Genomic DNA, 20896 nt, shown 5'->3' with positions numbered 1-20896 from the left:
AGCGTGGCTAACCAACCATCTGTTTTCCTTGAAGGGTTAATTATTTATTTGTTGTTTTTTTTTCGCCACGCTTGATGATTTGAGCATAATTAATTTTGTATGCTTAATGCCGAGGGTTTTGTTTGGACAACAGCAGACGGTGGTTTTCTGGTTGATAATTGATTTCCACACTGATGCAGACCCCGGAGGACTGCAGCGCTATGTTTCTGTATACATTTATAATGTTTTGTATACTGTACTTAACACTCAGAGAGATTGAAAGTCGCGAGCTCGCAGGTTAAGATTATTACCCATTGAATGCCAAAGTCCCCGAGCTTGCAGGTTTATATAAGTTTCATATCAATTCCAACCGGCTAATAATAATATAAAAATAAACCTGTGGTCCACTTGTGGTCACCCTGCAGTGCATGAGGCGTTCTTCCAGGTTGGAAACGGTGCATTCTGGGATTGCTCATCATGGGCCAGACATGAACGCGCTGCGGGCCGTTGACTATCATTGCGCCCGTTCACATAATTATGAAACATAGCGTTCACTATTTCTTTTTCGCCCCCAGGGTTTCCTCTCTGTGACTCCTCTAGCGCTCCCTCAAAATGTCATGTTCATTCATCCAAATATGGAGTTCCAAATGAACGTCAAATGTTATGACCATATATGGAGTGATGATGTCAGACTGCGCCCAGGCTCTAATGTGATTCGGCACCAGCGTCAATAACCATAACTACCCGGATCAATAACACAACCCTGGATCAATAACCATAACTATACCCGGACTCGCTCGTCACACGATCCAGCAAACGCGTCTAAGCCCCGGATGGCGTGCAAGCGATTTAAATGAACACTATAGTGCCAACGGTCGGTCCCGCTTCCTTTCACAGTGTGAACCACCTAAGTCGAACCAGTGGGTTTGTTTGTACATCAGACCTTCCAAAGGTCTGTTTGTTTATTAAACAACACTATATTAATATTTCTTTCCAAGTTATCGTCTGAATCTGCACCCGGATACATCCAGACCGCCCTGGAGTTGAGTGCCAGCCTTTTTCCCCCCTGAAGTGAGCCGTCGAAAAAAATACAGAAACCGCACAACATCTCTGTCGTAAGACGCTTTTTTGGCGAGTCTTCGTCCCGCCCCATACCCATTACCCCCCCCCCCCCCCCCCCCCCCCACAATAAAACTCCTGACCAACGGGCCAGGATGACACACTGGTTCCACAGGAACCCTCTGAAGGCCACCGCCAAGGTGTCCTTCGACCTCTGCGTAGGCCACGCCTCCTCCTCCGGCCAGGTGGCCAGCAGGCTGTGCAGCGAGCTGAGGACGTCCCGGGCTCGGCTCCTGGAGATGTTCGCCGATGTGGACGCCTTCCCGCCGGACGCCATGAGGAGCGCGGCCGACGCCTACTTCTCCCTCCTGCAGGGCCTCATCGTCCCTCCCCCCTCCTCCTCCTCCTCCGCGCCCAACGACGACGGAACCTCGCCGAAGACACCGCGCGACAACGAGATGAGGTTCGCTCAGAAGTTCAAGTGGACGGACACGTTGCTGCCCTTGGCGGGCGCGGCCGTGGCTCGGCGGGACGCCGTGTTCGAGCTGGCCTCCATGGCCTTCAACGTGGCGCTGTGGCACACCAAGCACGCCGCGCGCACGGCCGCCAAGGAGGACGTGACGGAGGCCGAGGCCGCCGACGTCCACCGCGGCCTGCGGGTGGCCGCGGGCATCTTCGCTCACCTGGCCGCCGTGCAGGCGCCCCGCCTGGCCTCGTCCTCCTCGTCGGCGGCGGGGGCGGGGGGCGGCCGAGACCTGGAGCCGCGCGTGCTGGACGCCTACGCCGCGCAGTGCCGCGCCGAGGCGCAGGAGGTGACGATGGCCCGGGCCGTGGCGCTGGGCCACCAGGCGGCGCTGGTGGCCGCACTGGCGCTGCACACGGCCGAGCTGTACCGGAGGGCCGACGCCGCGCTGAGCGGCGCCTCCACCGCCGCCAAGTGGAGGAAGTTCCTGCAGCTGAAGCAGAGCTTCTACGCGGCCTACGCCCACTGCTACCACGGGCAGACGCTGCTGGCCGCCGACCGCTGCGGCCAGTCCATCCGCTGCCTCCGCACGGCGGCGCGCTGCTACGCCCGCGCCCAGGCCCTGTGCCGCGACTACCGGCAGACCCAAGGCCCGACTGGCCCCGACGGCGGCTTCAGCACCGCCGCCGCCGCCACGGCCTGCAAGCCCTCGGAGCAGCTGTTCTTCCTCAAGCTGGGCCGGCTCATCGAGAGCACGCTGGCCAAGAGCCAGCGGGAGAACGACTTCATCTACTTCCACAGGGTGCCGGCGGAGGAGGAGGAGGAGGAGGAGCCGCGGCTGCAGCTCGAGGCCGGCCACGGAGCGGCGGAGCCCGTCGCCTTCCAGATGCCGCCGCCCAGCGAGCTCTGGGCCACGCCGGAGGTCTACGCCGCCTTCCGCCTCGGCAGGAGGGCGGAAGGCCCCTCGTCGTCCGGCGCCCGGAGCAAGGAGGAGGAAGAGGTGAGGCCCGTGAAGGAGCCGGACCTGAAGCCTCTGAAGGACTCGGGCTGCGTCGTCTCCTGAACATCAAAGAGAGCATCCAGTGATTTGGTAACAAGATGTGCATTATGTTGGGGGAACGGTGGCACAGTTGGTAGTGCTGTCGCCTCACAGCTATAGAAGGTCCTGGGTTCGATTCCCGCTCGGGACGCTGTGGGTGCTGGCGGCGTGTTTCCTCCTCCGCGTCATCAGTGCCCATAACCAAAGGCGGGGTTGGCGAAAGGGCTTTTCTGTGTGGAGTTTTCATGTTCTCCCCGTGACCCCTAGGGTAGGTACCCTCACAAAAAACATGCAGTCACTAAACTGCCTCCCCCTGGCCAGCCGGGGCACCTGATGGAGGGGCAAGGAACTGTTTGGAATAACGTGTTCCTTCCACGCGCTACGTCCAACCACGGAAACTCCCCCCTGTCAGGTTGTAAAGGAGCAACTTGGACACTCAGGCATGAAGGAAGCATGAGTTCAAGTCCGTTGCTCTCCCCTTGTCCCCCATATATGGGGACTAGGTTGGTCTCCCCTTGTCCCCCATATATGTGGAGTAGGTTGGTGGAGGGTGTGTAGAGCCCAGGATCACATTAGATGATTGACACAGGGGTGAAAAATGGGTTACAAAATTGTGGGATAAAAAATATGTATAAAAAAAAAAGATGTGCATTATGCGCGCACTACAGTGGGGGGGGGGGGGACGCTCAACAGGCCAACAGCACGCACATCAATGCCCGCCCCCCTGCTCGATCATGATTGGCGGAAGGCCCCTCTCTATCCTGATTGGATGACAGTTGGGCCAACCTAGCCCAAAAATAACACCTAAGGCCTTTTCTTTACCCCAGGGGTTAACTGGGGACATAGTCGGCACACTCTCAGCCACTGCCGCCCCCCTGACTCTATTGGTTCTCTGTGGACCAATGAACAAGGTATACCCACAGACCGCCCATAACCATATATGGCCGTCCCTCGCTGGTGTCATCGATATGTCGTCAAGACCGGCTCCAATCAAAAACGAGCTTAAGGGCCGAGCGTTCACTCAGTTGTGTTCATCGGCATCTTTGGTCTGTAGACGAATTCAAACTCTCGGAGACGTAACATCGATCGATTCCGATCGGAGGGTTATAATAGGTTGCCAAAGGGAAGAAACTTGACCACATCGTCCCTCGCCACCGCTGTCCTTCTACGGCCACACCTCCGTGTAACTGTACACCGGACCACCCTCTCTCCCCTCCTTCTCCCATCCCACAGACAGAGGGAGGCTTACCCAGGTGTCTCGAGCTTCAACCCTGGAAGACGACCGTAAACCGTGGTTCCGTTCTGGTCAAGAAGAACAACGTTTGCGGTCCAGTGGTGCAGGATCTCCTCTGACCCGCCGACAGCCCCCGGGGCGGTCGTCCAACAACAAGAAGACGAGGACGAAGACGATGCCGCCGTCCCTCCCGCTCTCCCAGGAGCAGCTGAAGCGCCTGGACGAGCACCGGTACAACAGCGCGGGGAGCAGCCTGCTGGAGCCCGTCATGCAGCACTTCTGGGAGTGGCTGCTGCGGCGCCTCCCGCCCTGGGTGGCGCCCAACCTCATCACGGTGCTGGGCCTGGCGGTGAACGCGCTGACCACGCTGCTGCTGGTGTGGCACTGCCCCACGGCCACGGAGCGGGCGCCCCTCTGGGTGTACCTGACGGCCGCCGCGGGCATCTTCCTCTACCAGTCGCTGGACGCCGTGGACGGGAAGCAGGCGCGCCGCACGGCCTCCTCCACGGCGCTCGGCGAGCTCTTGGACCACGGCTGCGACGCGCTCTCCACCGTGTTGGTGGTGCTGGGCACGTGCGTGTCGGCGCAGCTGGGCACGCACCCGGACGCCATGTTCTTCTGCTGCTTCGCCGCCATGGCCATGTTCTACCTGGCGCACTGGCAGACGTACGTCCTGGGCACGCTGCGCTGCGGCGCGGTGGACGTCACCGAGGTGCAGATGTTCATCATCGGCGTGCACCTGGCGGCGGCGTTCGGCGGCCCCGAGCTCTGGCGGCGCACGCTGCCGCTGCCCACCCCCGTGGCCGCCCTGCTGCTGCCCGCCGGCCAGGAGGATGCGGTGCTGACGGCCAAGATGGCGCCGCTGCTCTTCACGGTGGCCGGCGCCCTCTTCTCGGCCTCCGGCTACCTGCGGGTGATCTTCGCCGGCGGCGTGGGCAAGAACCGCTCCACCATCGCCGGCAGCAGCGTGCTGGGCCCGCTGTTCCACATCGGCATGGTGCTGGCGCTCGCCACCGCCGTCCACAAGAAGTCGCCGGCGCGCCTCTTCGAGCGCCACCCCTGCCTCTACGTGCTGGCGTTCGGCTTCGTGTCGGCGAAGGTCACCAGCAAGCTGATGGTGGCGCACATCACCAAGAGCGAGATGCAGCTGGCCGACTGGGCCTTCCTGGGGCCCGGCCTGCTCGTCCTCAACCAGTACTTCAACAGCGTGCTGGACGAGCACCTCCTCCTGTGGGTGGCGCTGCTGCTCTCGGCGCTGGACCTGCTGCGCTACAGCGTGAGCGTCTGCAACCAGATCGCCGCGCACCTGGACATCTCCGTCTTCAAGCTGAAGCCCAACGCCGTCCGCGGCGGCCTCGCCAGCCCCGCGACGGCGGCGGCGGCATTCGCTCCGTCGTCCAATAGCAGCACAAGCTCCTCCTCCTCCCGGTTCGGCGACAAGAACCAACGCGAGACCAGGTTTCGCTGGAGGGCACAACGGCCGTAGAGCCGCCACGCTGCCCGCCACGCCACGCTGCCAGGGCACCACCTACGCTGTAGAAGTACATCGCTGGAAATGTGGCGTAAGTAGTAGGATGTTGGCGGACGTAGACGCAGCTCAAGGAGATTACGTTGACGCCTTACAAATCTGTTTACATTCTCCGTCGAATGAAACAAGTGTTGTGATTGGTCGAAAACAATATCGTATCCGGGGGAAATACATCTGACGGGTGTTGCGGCGAGACGCTTCCGGCTATCTCAGTCTTAAGGCTTTTTTCTCTGCCTTAGGTTGTGACCAGGTTTTTCTCTGCCTTAGGTTGTGACCAGGTTTTTCATTGCCTTAGGTTGTGACCAGGTTTTTCTCTGCCTTAGGTTGTGACCAGGTTTTTCTCTGCCTTAGGTTGTGACCAGGTTTTACTCTGCCTTAGGTTGTGACCAGGTTTTTCTCTGCCTTAGGTTGTGACCAGGTTTTTCTCTGCCTTAGGTTGTGACCAGGTTTTACTCTGCCTTAGGTTGTGACCAGGTTTTTCTCTGCCTTAAGATGTGACCAGGTTTTTCTCTGCCTTAGGATGTGACCAGGTTTTTCTCTGCCTTAGGTTGTGACCAGGTTTTTCATTGCCTTAGGTTGTGACCAGGTTTTTTTTTGCCTTAGGTTGTGACCAGGTTTTTCATTGCCTTAGGTTGTGACCAGGTTTTTTTTTGCCTTAGGTTGTGACCAGGTTTTTCATTGCCTTAGGTTGTGACCAGGTTTTTTTTTGCCTTAGGTTGTGACCAGGTTTTTCTCTGCCTTAGGTTGTGACCATGCTTTACTCTTCGTAGATGAGTAAGGCTGTGAGCGAGGCTACCTCAGATGAGTAAGGCTATTATTTGTTTGTTTCCTATACATTTTGTATTTAATTATTATTTCAAAACATTTTAATTAAAACAAACTTAAAAAAAAAACACTTTTCAAGAATTAAACCAAAATTCAATGATGTTTTTTCTCAGTAACTTCATAAAAGTAAAATCTAACAAATTGCATAAATTAGAATAAAAATAAATAGGACTATATGACATCTCTCTCCTGTTTAGGTGATAAAGGGTGCACCCTTGTTACAGACTGTTTAAATATATATTTATATTAGTGATTTTAAGTGATGTTAGCCTTAATTTGCCCTTGATAGTGCTCTTGTATGTACCTTTGGTACTTTGGTATTGTTCTGACTGATTTGGAGCAGAACTCCAAACTTTAAAAGCACTTTTGGTACCAAAATTATTTTTGTTTGTTTGTAATATACACATCCGTATTCCAAGCTTTTTTGCGCTGTGACAACAACAGACATGTGACAACATAGAATATAGGACAACATGGCATGGGCACAATGTGCAATAAAATAATTGATAAAAAGGATAAGAATAAAAAGGAGATATAAGCCATTCAAGTACAGTATACAGGCATCGTCATACTGTAACGCCTGTCTACTGTACCTGAAAGGCTTCTCTCCTTTCAGTCAGACGGGTGTATTTTCCATGTGGTGTTTTTTGTTCTCGCTTACTGTGTGATGTCTTTTTTTAAATGTTCTTTACCATGTGTTGTTGTTGTTGTTCTTGCTTACGTACTGTATATGAGTCACTCTGCATTAAGAGCGCCTGGTGAATGGCTACGTTGTATATTGCAAATTGACACGCTGCTACCGTATAGCTTGGAGAGATGAGAGGGGGGGGGGGGAGAGATAGGGGGGGATGAGAGAGGAGAGGAGGAGAGGAGAGAGGGGGGATTGAATCTGAGACGATCGAGGCACAAAGGCTGCAGAATAGTAATTGTGGAGGAGAGAGAGAGAGAGAGAGGGGGGGAGGAAGATGGGGGGAGGGAGAGAGAGAGAGAGAGAGAGAGAGAGAGAGAGAGAGAGTAGAAGAGATAAGTGATGGAGAGAGAGAGAGCGGTGGAGTTGTGTGTCTGAGGGGCGCTACAACAAAAATTGGGGTCTCAGAGATAGAAATGCCATTACATCGGTTTAGCCTGATGCATGTCAAACCCCAGTTTGACTTGCATTGGACCGGGTTGAGAATCAGTGCCAGAGCCGTCCGTAAGAACCTCCTCTTATGGGGCTTCGCGAGCCATATCGACCTCCTCTTATGGGGCTCGCTGGCAGATCTTTTCAAAATGGGGGACCCGCGGGACAGCATAATCGGAGCAAACATTGTGCTGCAGTGCATTGCGTATAGGGGCCATGAAGGGGTTAAAATTATCATCGTGATGCTGTATTTACACTTTGAGAACAAATGCTGTACGCACACACACACACTCACACACACACACACACGCACTCACACACGCAGATGTGCACACGCACGCACATGCTCATGTGTTGGTGTGTGTGTGCGCAACTGCGCATGTGGGTGTGTGTGTGCTATATACGGTGTGTGTGCGCTTGCTTGCGTGCGTTGCATGTGCGCGTTGCATGTGTGTGCGTGCGTGGGTCTGTGCTTTGTGCTTCAGCCAAACGGCCTCGCTGTGCCTGGCCCAGAATGGAGAGTGAGTTCAGGCGAGGTGAGACGAAGCCTTTTGAAATCCTCCGGAGGGAACATTTTATCCTCCGTGCGTCGGGTCGGTTCGTTCTCTCTTGGCGGCGTGCCGCGGTGAATGCTAACGCTGGAGTCCAACGACCGCTGTTCTGTTCCCCCTGTCTGACAGTGGCGCTCCATGTTTATTTCCCTCTCTAACCCGGTTGGTTTTCAACCCTTTTCATATTAACTCATTTAGAAGTGTGGGAACGTCATAACCAATCCAACCGACGGCGAGATAAGCGTATTTTCACTTATATCAAACGAGAGAAGAATAATATTCAGATTTTCTTTTTCTCCAAAGGCCACCATACTCTTCCTTCATCCGCGGTCCTGTTCACTTCCCTGTTCATACCGCTGCAGAAAGGATCCCTCGTATCTCCTAATCTAGGGTTAGCTCTCCATGGTTTTGACCAGATGGATATACCAAGCTCTTCAAATCATGTCTGACTTCTGACCTGCCTGTCGTTCAGAAAATATGAACGCGAGGCGATTATAATCGGAATCTTAGCGAGGTAAGCAAGCGAAAATATGCCTAGGTTTTTTTTCCCAACAAATGTAGCGGTATGTATCGGGTCTGGATCAAATGTAGCGGTATGTATCGGGTCTGGATCAAATATAGCGGTGTGTATCAGGTCTGGATCAAATGTAGCAGTATGTATCGGGTCTGGATCAAATGTAGCGGTATGTATCGGGTCTGGATCAAATGTAGCGGTATGTATCGTGTAACCCAGCCAACATGGCAACCCACGAATGGCAACCCATGTCAACTGTCAATCAAGGCAGTATAAAAGTGACATCAGGTCCTACACTCCCCACTCCCACTTCCACCTTCCACAAGATGGCCGAATTGTTTGGCAGCAGCATGGCAGATTCACTGTGACAATCCTGGAATACTCATCGGTGAGTCATATAGGCTTGGTGTCATTAACTGTAACTTGGATCAACTGGTTAACTGTTTGTTTATTTTGAAAACATTTGATTTATATTTTGAAAGCATTTGATTTATGATATGTTTGAACTTTTGGTTTAATTAATATTGGTGTATTCTATTATAATATATATATGTCATGTTATATAATTGTATATATTATGAAACACCTTGAATTTTGATTTATTATAATATATATATATATCATGTTATATAATTATATATATTATAAAATACTTTTGGTAAAGATATAGACTTATTAGATAAATGATTAAAGATTCGATCCTGATCAAATCGAACTCTTTATTCATTTAATAGTTTTATTTAAAGTTGTACAACAATGACTTTTCTGAACATAAGACTGATGTAGACACCTGGCCTTGCAGGTCAGGTTTTTTGTTTCCTTAAAAGGAAAACCCCACTTGGATGGTTCCGGTACCTGGCTTCTGGTACGGAACCTGGCGAGCCTACCCGGACCTCGACGCCCCCCTCCCTCCACAAATGTGGTAAAACCAATTCTCCCCCCCTGGAGAAAGAGACTGAATTTCCCTAGAATTTCCTAGAACCTGGACAGTCATCACCACATTTAAAGGGCCCCCATTCTTTTTGGTTTATTGTTTTCTATAATGTTCAACGTTGTTTAAATTGTTTTTGGTAATAATAATAATATCTCAGTTACACTTTACCTCCAGTTTCTGCCTCCCTTATTTCCTTGGTTTTCATACACTCATTGAGCTCCTTTTTCCGAACCTGGTTTACTTTACACGCAGTCAATCTCTACCCATTGTGCCACTAGCTACATGTGGCGAGCCAGCCAGGAGCTCAATACGTGTGAAAACCATTGAAGTTTTGAAGTTTTCTGAATATTTTGCCTGAATATTTTCATGATGGATTTCATTGAACAATCAGGGGTTAATGTGACAAAGTCTGTACTTGTCAAAAGTCAAAACAACACAGCAGAGACAGACGACAAACTGGTTGAATGTTTAACGAAATATGGGGCCATTGAAAAAGTAATTCCAGTTGATGATCCTAACAACACTGATTACAAAAACCTGATCGTTGAGTTTAAAGAGGAGTCTGCTATAGCAGCGTTAGAGCCACTGTTGCCACTAGTGCACACTGATGATGATGAAGGAGTTGTTTATCATATCAACTCACTTGCAGGAATACACACCAAGGACTATCTCAAACAAATCTCAGAAATAGCCACCTCTAGTGGCAGGAGTTTTGAGGGTTTGCTTAAAGACATGCTCAGGCATATGAGTAAAGAACTGAAAAAACCCAGTGAGGGTGAAGGGGAGTCACCTGAGTTGAAAGAGGAAGGTGGTGAGCCACCATCTTCAAATGGAAAGACTAGACATGTCAAAAGGACCGTGTCTCTATCAGCAGCTGATTTAAACCCCCCTGACATACAAAAAGTTGTGGTGGAACATATTTTGAAGAGAGAAGACTTCAGTTCTCATTCATTGTCTCCACTCAGACTGCGTACTTTCTCTGGGAACTGTCCCAAACCCAACAATGAAACTGACTATGAAGCATGGCGAGCACAAACTGAACTGTTGCTTGCTGATCCTAGCCTGTCTGCCTTGCACGTCACCAGGCGAATCCTTGACAGCTTGCTGTCTCCTGCAGCTGATGTGGTCAGAGGTCTGGGAGCTAATGCTCGACCAACGACTTACTTGCAAGTCCTTGATGCAGCCTTTGCCACCGTCCAGGATGGAGATGAGCTTTTTGCTCAGTTCTTAACTACTTACCAAGCTCAAGATGAGAAATACTCTGCTTATCTACAGCGACTACAGCTCACCTTGAACTCTGTGCTGAAGAGGGGTGGGGTCCAACCTAGTGAAGCAGAGAAACATCTCATCCGACAATTCTGTCGTGGCTGCCTGGAAGACCCAGTCATAACCAACTTACTTGATAAGAAGAAAGACAATCCTCCATCCTTCGCAGAGCTTTTGCTCTTACTGCGCACAGAAGAAGACAGACAGCTGGCAAAAGAGAATCGGATGAAAAAACACACCAATACATCCAAACGTGTTCACTTGAGTTCACACAGTGCCTGTGTATGTGGAGCAACATCAGAACAAGGACTCAGTGCACTTGATGACCTTAAGAAGCAAATGAATGAGCTACAGAGCCAGTTATCTGCCCTGCTTTCACAGCAGAAATCACAACCCACATCGACCAAGTCTAAGGTTGCTGCTACTGCTGTGCCATCTTCCTCCACTAAACCCAAGCCTTGGTACTGTTTTAGGTGTGGCGAGGATGGCCACATCTCTTCCTCTTGCAGTAATGCAGCAAATCCAACTCTTGTGATGGCAAAGAAGAAGCAACTACAACAGAAACAACAGAATTGGGACAAAAAGAATCCATCAAACTGAAGGCAGTCTCTGTGGAGGGACAACCAGAGGCTGCAGTGACACGATGTCCCATAAATTGCAAACAATCACAACCCACTTCCCATACATGCAAGCTACCAAAAGGACTCATTGGAACCAAAAGCACCGCACAAGTGTTCATTAAAGGAAAACGATTCAACTGTCTATTGGATACAGGCTCTCAGGTGACAACCATTCCCCATTCCTTTTACTCCAGTTTTCTTGCTGACCATGAGATCAAACCACTGGTCAATCTACTGGAAGTTGAGGGGGCTAATGGTCAGTGTGTGCCTTACATGGGCTACATTGAACTAGATGTTACTTTTCCACCTGAGTTCCTTGGAACATCCATAGACATACCCACACTTGCTTTGGTGGTGCCTGATGTCAAATCAATGCAATCTCTTATGCTTATCGGCACAAACGCACTTGATGTTCTTTATGAGAGATGTCTTGAAGATGGCTTGCAAATTAATCATTCACTTCCACATGGATATAGAACAGTCTTGAAGGTCCTTGAGCTGAGACACAACCAATTCAATAATGGTGTGATCAGAATGCATGGAAGTTGTCCACAAACCATTCCACCAGGAGGAACGGTGGTCTTGGAGGGAACTTCTATAAACTGTTTTTCCCAGAATGCTGTGCTTGTTGAGCATCCTACTTTCTCTTTGCCTGGCAGCTTGATTGTTCAATCATGTCTGGTTGACTGTTCCAAACTTCAGCCTGGTCAGTTGCCTGTCATTGTAAGCAATGAATCTGGTCACGATGTCGTCATTCCTGCCAGATCTGCGATTGCACAAATGAGTACAGTTAACACCATCATTGCAAAAGAGCAAAGTGTATCCGATCAAGATCAATCTTCATCACAGCCACTGAACTATGACTTCAGTGACTCGCCTCTCTCACCTGAATGGAAAGATCGCATTACAGCCAAGCTAAACAGCATTCCAGAAGTTTTTGCAAAACATGATCTTGACTTTGGCAGAACAGATAAAGTTACTCACCGGATCAAGCTTTCCAATGAAACGCCCTTCAAGCAAAGACCAAGACCCATCCATCCACAAGATGTCGATGCTGTCCGTACACACCTGCAGGAACTCTTTGAAAGCGGAGTAATCCGAGAATCTGAATCTCCTTTTGCATCACCCATCGTGGTGGTAAGGAAAAAGAATGGCAGTGTACGACTCTGTATCGACTATAGAAAATTGAACTTACAGACCATTAAGGATGCTTATGCTTTGCCAAAGCTTGAGGATGCTTTCACAGCTCTCTCTGGATCTGAGTGGTTCTCAGTTCTTGATCTGAAATCAGGTTATTACCAAATTGAAATGGAGGAAGCAGATAAAGACAAAACCGCCTTTGTGTGTCCCTTAGGATTCTGGGAATTCAATCGCATGCCCCAAGGAGTAACAAATGCACCGAGCACTTTTCAAAGACTCATGGAGAAATGCATGGGAACAATGAACTTGAAGGAAGTCCTTGTCTTCATTGATGATGTGATTATTTTTGCACCTACCTTGGAAGAACATGAAGCAAGGCTTATGAAAGTGCTCAATCGGCTGAAAGAATTTGGGCTGAAACTGTCTGTTGAAAAATGCAAGTTCTTTCAAAGATCTGTTCGGTACTTGGGACATGTGGTTTCACGCAATGGTGTTGAGACCGATCCTGACAAGATTAAAGCTCTCACTACTTGGCCAGTACCCAAAACCTTGAAAGATCTCCGATCCTTTTTAGGATTTGCTGGGTACTACCGAAGATACATAAAAGGCTACTCTACTATTGTCAAACCCCTCCATGACCTCACATCTGGTTATCCGCCATCTCAGAAGAAATTCAAACCAACAATAAAACCAGAACAATATCTAAACCCCAAAGAGCCATTTGGTGGACGCTGGACATCCGCTTGTCAGGAAGCCTTTGAAACAGTCATTCAAAAACTCACTACTACTCCAGTGCTAGCATTTGCTGACCCTCAGAAGCCATATATCCTGCATACTGATGCCAGCTCCATTGGTCTGGGAGCTGTGCTATACCAGGAACAAGAAGGACAGAACAGAGTCATTGCTTATGCCAGCAGAGGACTCTCTCGAAGTGAATCCCGTTACCCAGCACATAAACTGGAATTCCTTGCTCTCAAATGGGCAGTGACAGAAAAGCTCAGTGACTATCTTTACGGAAATGATTTCACTGTTATAACTGACAATAATCCTCTTACTTACCTCTTGACAACAGCCAAGATGGATGCAGCCAGCTACAGGTGGCTTGCTACACTATCCACCTATTCCTTTAAGATTCTGTATCGAGCTGGCAAGCAAGCTGCCGATGCAGATGGACTTTCTCGCAGACCACAAGGTGATCTGTTGGATGATTTAAAGTCTCAAAAGGAAAGGGAACGAATATTGAAATTCTGTGATCATCATCTTCCCGATTCAGAATTCATTCCTCTTGATCAACCCACAGTTCAAGCCATCTGTGACAGACAGCTCATCTACAGTTCCAATGCCAATCCTCATACTAATACCTTGACTCTTGTCCAATCACTTTCCATGTCCACTAAAGCCCTCCCTGACAGTTTTGTGAATGACCAGCAGTTTGGATCCTCAGTCATTTCTCAGCTTACAGACGCTGAGATCACTGCAAAACAAAGAGCAGACCAAGTCCTTCAGCATGTGATAACTCAACTGGAAAGTGGAGTCACACCACCACCTACCTTGAGGGATGAGCTTCCAGATCTGCCACTTCTCCTTAGAGAATTAAATCGGTTGGAGCTCCGGAACAACATTCTTGTAAGGAAGAGACAAATCGGCTCTCAGTGCTCTTTTCAACTGGTCTTACCACAAGAACTGCGAAACCAAGCTCTCACCAGTCTGCATGATCAAATGGGCCACATGGGAATGGAAAGGACACTTGACCTGGTCCGAACCAGATTTTATTGGCCAAGGATGTCTGCCGACGTTTACACAAAGATCAAAACCTGTGAAAGGTGTGTGAAAAGGAAATCTTTGCCGGAAAAAGCAGCACCTCTTGTCAATATAAAAACAACCAGACCACTGGAACTCGTTTGCATGGACTTCTTATCACTGGAACCAGATGGAAGGATCAAGGACATTCTCGTAATAACAGACCATTTTACAAAATATGCCGTTGCAATTCCCACACCCAATCAAAAAGCCAAAACTGTTGCCAAATGTCTATGGGATAACTTCCTAATCCATTATGGGATCCCGGAAAAACTCCACAGCGATCAAGGACCAGACTTTGAATCCCGGACAATAAAGGAACTCTGCAAAGTGACTGGAATTCACAAAACACGGACAACACCATATCACCCCAGAGGAAACCCAGTGGAACGTTTCAATCGTACACTGTTGAACATGCTTGGAACTCTGACGGAACAGGACAAAGCCCACTGGAAAGATTTTGTCAAACCCTTGGTACATGCATACAACTGCACCAAGAATGATGTCACAGGATTCACACCATATGAACTAATGTTCGGACGCCAACCGAGACTTCCCATTGATTTAGCCTTTGGCTTACCTGTTGAGGACAACCAACAAATATCCCATTCTCAATATGTCAAAGATTTGAAATCTCACCTGGAGGAAAGCTATAAAATAGCAACTGGAAATGCTGACAAAATCATGCAAAGAAACAAAACCAGATTTGACAAACATGTCACCGCTTCTGAATTATCAGTTGGAGATCGCGTTTTGGTCAGGAATGTACGCTTGAGAGGAAAGCACAAATTGGCAGACAAATGGGAATCTGATGTGTACATTGTTGTTAAAAGAGCTGGTACTCTTCCTGTTTACACAGTCAGACCTGAGAACAAGGAGAAACCTTCTCGAACACTACACCGAGATCTACTTCTTTCTTGCGGTTACTTACCTGCACCTGAAAGATCTCACACGAAACAGCCAATCAGACCAAAACCATTCCCAACTGCAGACAATCATACTGATACTACAGACAATCTAACAGATGAGGATGAAATTATTCCATCTCACTGGTACAATGGATTTTCCGACTCTGAACTTCCTAAATTCACAACAACAATCAACATTCCACAACCTTCCCTCATGGATCCAACACCCACAGAGACCACACAGAGCCCATCCTCTGATGCTCCTCTGAACCAAACCGACATACCCGACGATGCTGACGGTTCATACTTACCTGATGCCATGGACGGCCTGGAACCCCAATTACCTGGAAATGATACCCCTGACAGCCCTGAACCCCACTTACCTGGAAATGATACCCCTGACAGCCCTGAACCCCACTTACCTGAAAACGCAGAGCAAAGTCCTGAACCTGTCGACGCAACCCATTCCCTCAATTTACCACCCTCGGAGTCCTCAGACTCAGAGAATAGTGACGACCTACCTGTAAGGCGTTCAACTAGAACCCGGAGACCGCCTGACAGATTTGGTTACTCTAAACCTGGGAAACCCATCTTAAAAGCAGTGCAATCATTGTTTCATGGTTTAACTACTGCCTTTTCGTATGCCTTGTCAGGTCCAGGTGTTCCTAATTGTACTGTTTCACAGTAACTTATTGATCCAAGCCGGTTGACACCAAGCCAATTACATGTCACGGGACGTACATGAGATTAGGGGGGGAAAGTGTAACCCAGCCAACATGGCAACCCACGAATGGCAACCCATGTCAACTGTCAATCAAGGCAGTATAAAAGTGACATCAGGTCCTACACTCCCCACTCCCACTTCCACCTTCCACAAGATGGCCGAATTGTTTGGCAGCAGCATGGCAGATTCACTGTGACAATCCTGGAATACTCATCGGTGAGTCATATAGGCTTGGTGTCATTAACTGTAACTTGGATCAACTGGTTAACTGTTTGTTTATTTTGAAAACATTTGATTTATATTTTGAAAGCATTTGATTTATGATATGTTTGAACTTTTGGTTTAATTAATATTGGTGTATTCTATTATAATATATATATGTCATGTTATATAATTGTATATATTATGAAACACCTTGAATTTTGATTTATTATAATATATATATATATCATGTTATATAATTATATATATTATAAAATACTTTTGGTAAAGATATAGACTTATTAGATAAATGATTAAAGATTCGATCCTGATCAAATCGAACTCTTTATTCATTTAATAGTTTTATTTAAAGTTGTACAACAATGACTTTTCTGAACATAAGACTGATGTAGACACCTGGCCTTGCAGGTCAGGTTTTTTGTTTCCTTAAAAGGAAAACCCCACTTGGATGGTTCCGGTACCTGGCTTCTGGTACGGAACCTGGCGAGCCTACCCGGACCTCGACGCCCCCCTCCCTCCACAAATGTGGTAAAACCAATTCTCCCCCCCTGGAGAAAGAGACTGAATTTCCCTAGAATTTCCTAGAACCTGGACAGTCATCACCACATTTAAAGGGCCCCCATTCTTTTTGGTTTATTGTTTTCTATAATGTTCAACGTTGTTTAAATTGTTTTTGGTAATAATAATAATATCTCAGTTACACTTTACCTCCAGTTTCTGCCTCCCTTATTTCCTTGGTTTTCATACACTCATTGAGCTCCTTTTTCCGAACCTGGTTTACTTTACACGCAGTCAATCTCTACCCATTGTGCCACTAGCTACAATCGGGTCTGGATCAAATGTAGCAGTATGTATCGGGTCTGGATCAAATGTAGCGGTATGTATCGGGTCTGGATCAAATGTAGCGGTATGTATCGGGTCTGGATCAAATGTAGCGGTATGTATCGGGTCTGGATCAAATGTAGCGGTATGTATCGGGTCTGGATCAAATGTAGCGTTATGTATCGGGTCTGGATCAAATGTAGCGGTATGTATCGGGTCTGGATCAAATGTAGCGGTATGTATCGGGTCTGGATCAAATGTAGCGGTATGTATCGGGTCTGGATCAAATGTAGCGGTATGTATCGGGTCTGGATCAAATGTAGCAGTATGTATCGGGTCTGGATCAAATGTAGCGGTATGTATCGGGTCTGGATCAAATGTAGCGGTATGTATCGGGTCTGGATCAAATGTAGCGGTATGTATCGGGTCTGGATGGCGTCTTGGTGAACTCTTCCCTCGTCTGCGATCCATCGTACTGATGAATCGAGTAAATGTACTTAATTTCTTTCCACCACAGCTTGTATGCTTGTGTAGCAGGAAGATAAAACGATCTCATTTGATAACACCCCCCCCCCCCCCGTGCGTGCGTGCGTGTGCGTGTGAGATAATTCCCGTCCTTCACCTCACCCGAGGGGTTGAGGTTTGAACGGAGACGAAACCATGAGATATCAAAGCACGACATGATCAACGTGAATGTGATTCATCTCAGCCAGGCACGTGCACGTGCACAGTGCACGTGCACAGTACGCAGACATCAAAGGGAGCAGACTGTTGTCCAACACACCATGATAGGACCGACATGCTGGAATTCGACCGGAATAAGGTTGGCGAACATGCGTTAAGATTAGGTTATCAGTTATGATTAGGTTACGGTTATGGTTAGGTTATAGGGACCAGAAGCCTGCACGGGCTTCAGCCCCTGCCCTTTTACGCGTCTGTAAAATAACTGCCCTTTTACCCGTCTGTAAAACAACTGCCCTCTCCAGACCACGAATGCAGCGTTGGCTCCGGTTGGACGTAGCGCATGGCAGGAACACGTTATTCCAACCAGTTCCTTTCCCCTCCATCAGGCGCCCCGGCTGGCCAGGGGGAGGCTGTTTAGAGACCAGGATTACTGCATGCTTTTTGTGTGGGTAGGAGACGCGGGGAGAACATGCAAACTCCACACAGAAAGGCCCTTTCACCAACCCCGCGCGCACGCACACACACACACACACACACACACACACACACACACGGTGCATTAAGACCTGTCTGTGGTCATGGCCTGTGGCAGAGAGAGAGAGAGAGAGAGAGAGAGGTAATTCCAAAGAAAAAGACAAGAAGACAGTGGCCTTTGTTCATGTGAGCATGAAAAGGTCATGTCGGAAATAGATCTCTCTCTCTCTCTCTCTCTCTCTCTCTCTGTCATTTGCTGCAGTAAAAGGCTAAAGCCTCCTACGCCGGCCATTACAACACAACAGAGAGAGAGAGAGAGAGAGAGAGAGAGAGAGATCTATTTCCGTGTGTGTGTCGCACGCACGCACATGCAGAACCCCCCTTCCAGCAGCAGCCAGTGCAAGGTTAAGCAGTTTGCCAATGACACATTTCATTGGATATATCACATCCAGATGAAACTTTAAGTAGCACTTAAAGTGCTGAACGTCTGCCGTGCTATACGCATATGTTTAATTTATTTGATGCGATCCCTTTCATCCCTTATCCTTTATTTAACCCATTCTGAACGGGAACCCGTTTTGGTGTTAGCACTATGTCGTGCTTTAGCTATTGAAAAATAGCAGATCTACAAGCTCATAGCGCGCCACCGAGTGGCGCGCTACGAGCTTGTAGGTCTGCTATTTTTGAAAAATCTAAGGACGACTGACATTTTTTTAAATCTGATTTCAGGTCAGAATGGGTTAATCGGACCAGTGTGTGTCCAGTGGAAACCTCGTATGAATCTGATCTCAGGTCAGAATGGGTTAAAAAGAAGGCGACTTCTTACACGCTTTGAAATGCTTATTTCCATCCATGCCCTCGACTCCTAGCTGGCTCCGGGACTTTATTGGATGTGGCTGTTTGCGTATTAACTGTGAAAATGTAAATGAGTTGTTCGTCACCTTGGAATGGTTTCAGACGGACCATGCAGGGGTTTTTATTGACAGTATTCCGGTCAGTGAATTTAGAATACATTTATTGAGCATAATTGAGCATAGATATATGAAGCATAGATTGGCGTCAGGGCTCTGTCACTATTCATTCCCTGTAGGCTTAACATTAAGAGTTTAGAGCTTTGTGTGTGTGTGTGTGTGTGTGTGTGTGTGTGTGTGTGTGTGTGTGTGTGTGTGTGTGTGTGTGTGTGTGTGTGTGTGTGTGTGTGTGTGTGTGTGTGTGTGTGTGTGTGTGTGTGTGTGTGTGTGTGCGCGCACGTCCGTGTTCGAGCACCCTACAGTTTTTGGGTTTAAGATGCCTCTTCAATTGTCTCTTGAAACTTGATTTAGTTTATTCTTTTGTGATTATACCTGGCAGTTCACAACAATAGAATGAAAACTAGATAAAATTAGCATATAGTCTTGGTCAATAGTTGCAACATTTTCTTTATTTATTTCAAAATACCTGAAACTTGAATACTTTTCAAAATAGTGTTGAATCTTGTCCCTCCAAATTACAATAGTAAGTCAAATTAAGACTACAACATTAAATAAAAAAATAAGTATAACCACAAGGCTTTGGGAAAAAAAAACTATAACCAAGTTTTGGGGAAAGAAAAAACAATAATATTGAAACTGTAACCAAGTATTTAAACACAAATGCAACTTTAACCAAGCCATAAAATAAACTAGTAAACCCACTTAAAAAATGAAAGAAAAAGAAAAACTAAATGAAAATAAATACAAAAAAACCTAATGAACATTTCTAAACTATATTAGATATATAAAAAAAAGAAAACTAATGAACAATTCTAAACTATTAAGATAAGTCCCATCTTGCCTTGACTGATTCCTAGTCGGACTAGGTTGTAACCTCCCCTCATTTCTGTACGGGCATGTCTTACATCAGTGACTCTCAGAGTTGGGTCTAGGGAGACCCCGGGGGTCCCACACGAACCCATGGGGGGGGTCCTTGAAATGGAAAAAAAAGGTTTGAGAAACACTGTTGAAAATGCATTGATTGTCCTGACATTCCACGTTCCCATCCATCATCAGGTAGTCCCAGTACTTGAAAGAATGAACTGCATTTTTATGGCGCTTTTCAAAGTACTTCACAAGGGTTCATTCATCCATTCATTCATTCATTGGGAGGTGAAGCGGCGAACAGTCGACGCCAGCGTCCTCACTTCCCACTTCCACACACCAAATGGTGGCGAGCTAGCATGTGAGGCACCGACCGACGCATTGGATGGCGATGTGGGGTTCAGTGTCTGGCCCGCGAGGACACTTTGACATGTGGACAGGAGGAGGAGGAGGAGCCGGGGTTCGAACCACCGCCGACCCCACGGATGATCATTGGACGCCCAGCTTGCTCGACCTCCTGAGCCACGGCCGCCGAAAGAAGGGGGTGTTTGCGGGGACGTTCCCATCCCTCAGCAGGACGTCCCGTGCAGTGTTTGAAAGGAGGAGGGGGTGTTTTTGGGGGGCTCTGCAGCTTCATAACGTCTTGGCGGAGAACCTCCTCTACCAGGGTTGGAGTCTGTCTTTCCGTTTGTCTACTGGTTTTCCCTTTTTTTTCCCAGCAAATTGATGTTTCATATATATGGGTTGGGGGGGTTTGCTATAGCCCCCAAAAATCACCAAAGCCAATCCACCATTTATCATGTTGTTTGAAATGCTTCATTTAGGAATACCCCATTGAGATAATAGTAGTATCTCGTTTTCGGAGAGGGTCCTAAAAAAATCATCTTGGCTTCTGGTGTGATTTTAGTTTTTGGAGTCGGTTTGTTGGTCCACTTCCCCTAACCCTGTTGGTCCTCCGGGTCACGGTTGTTACCGCGGCGCTGAGGCCAAATGGAAAAAAACCAAACAGGGGTTCAGGGTTCGTGTACAAGCTGTCTCGGCACGACAAGCCCAACCGACTCCTGCCACTGTGCAGTCGAAAAAGCCGCGGCCGGGCGCAGGCGTTTTCCGACATGCCAGTGGCGCGAGACAGACATCCAGGTTACACCAGGGAAG

The 20896-nt window shown here is 48.2% G+C and overlaps 2 protein-coding genes across 2 annotated transcripts; both read left to right on the top strand.

Annotated features, from left to right (window-relative positions):
- Positions 1-1193: 1193 nt before the first annotated feature.
- LOC308329214 (BRO1 domain-containing protein BROX-like) lies at positions 1194-2564 on the top strand (the record flags this gene model as incomplete). The annotated part of the gene is made up of 1 exon (XM_080783418.1): positions 1194-2564. The coding sequence occupies one exon, from the start codon at positions 1194-1196 to the stop codon at positions 2562-2564; it is 1371 nt and encodes a 456-aa protein (XP_080639544.1).
- Positions 2565-3949: 1385 nt separating this feature from the next.
- On the top strand, positions 3950-5260 carry LOC308329213 (choline/ethanolaminephosphotransferase 1-like; the record flags this gene model as incomplete). The annotated part of the gene is made up of 1 exon (XM_080783417.1): positions 3950-5260. The coding sequence occupies one exon, from the start codon at positions 3950-3952 to the stop codon at positions 5258-5260; it is 1311 nt and encodes a 436-aa protein (XP_080639543.1).
- Positions 5261-20896: the final 15636 nt, after the last annotated feature.

The sequence above is a fragment of the Protomyctophum bolini genome (genome assembly GCF_963924005.1).
Source record: "Protomyctophum bolini genome assembly, chromosome: 15".
Classification (NCBI taxonomy): domain Eukaryota; kingdom Metazoa; phylum Chordata; class Actinopteri; order Myctophiformes; family Myctophidae; genus Protomyctophum; species Protomyctophum bolini.
The sequence above is the reverse complement of the archived record's forward strand: the minus strand, read 5'-3'. Positions and strand labels throughout refer to the sequence as shown.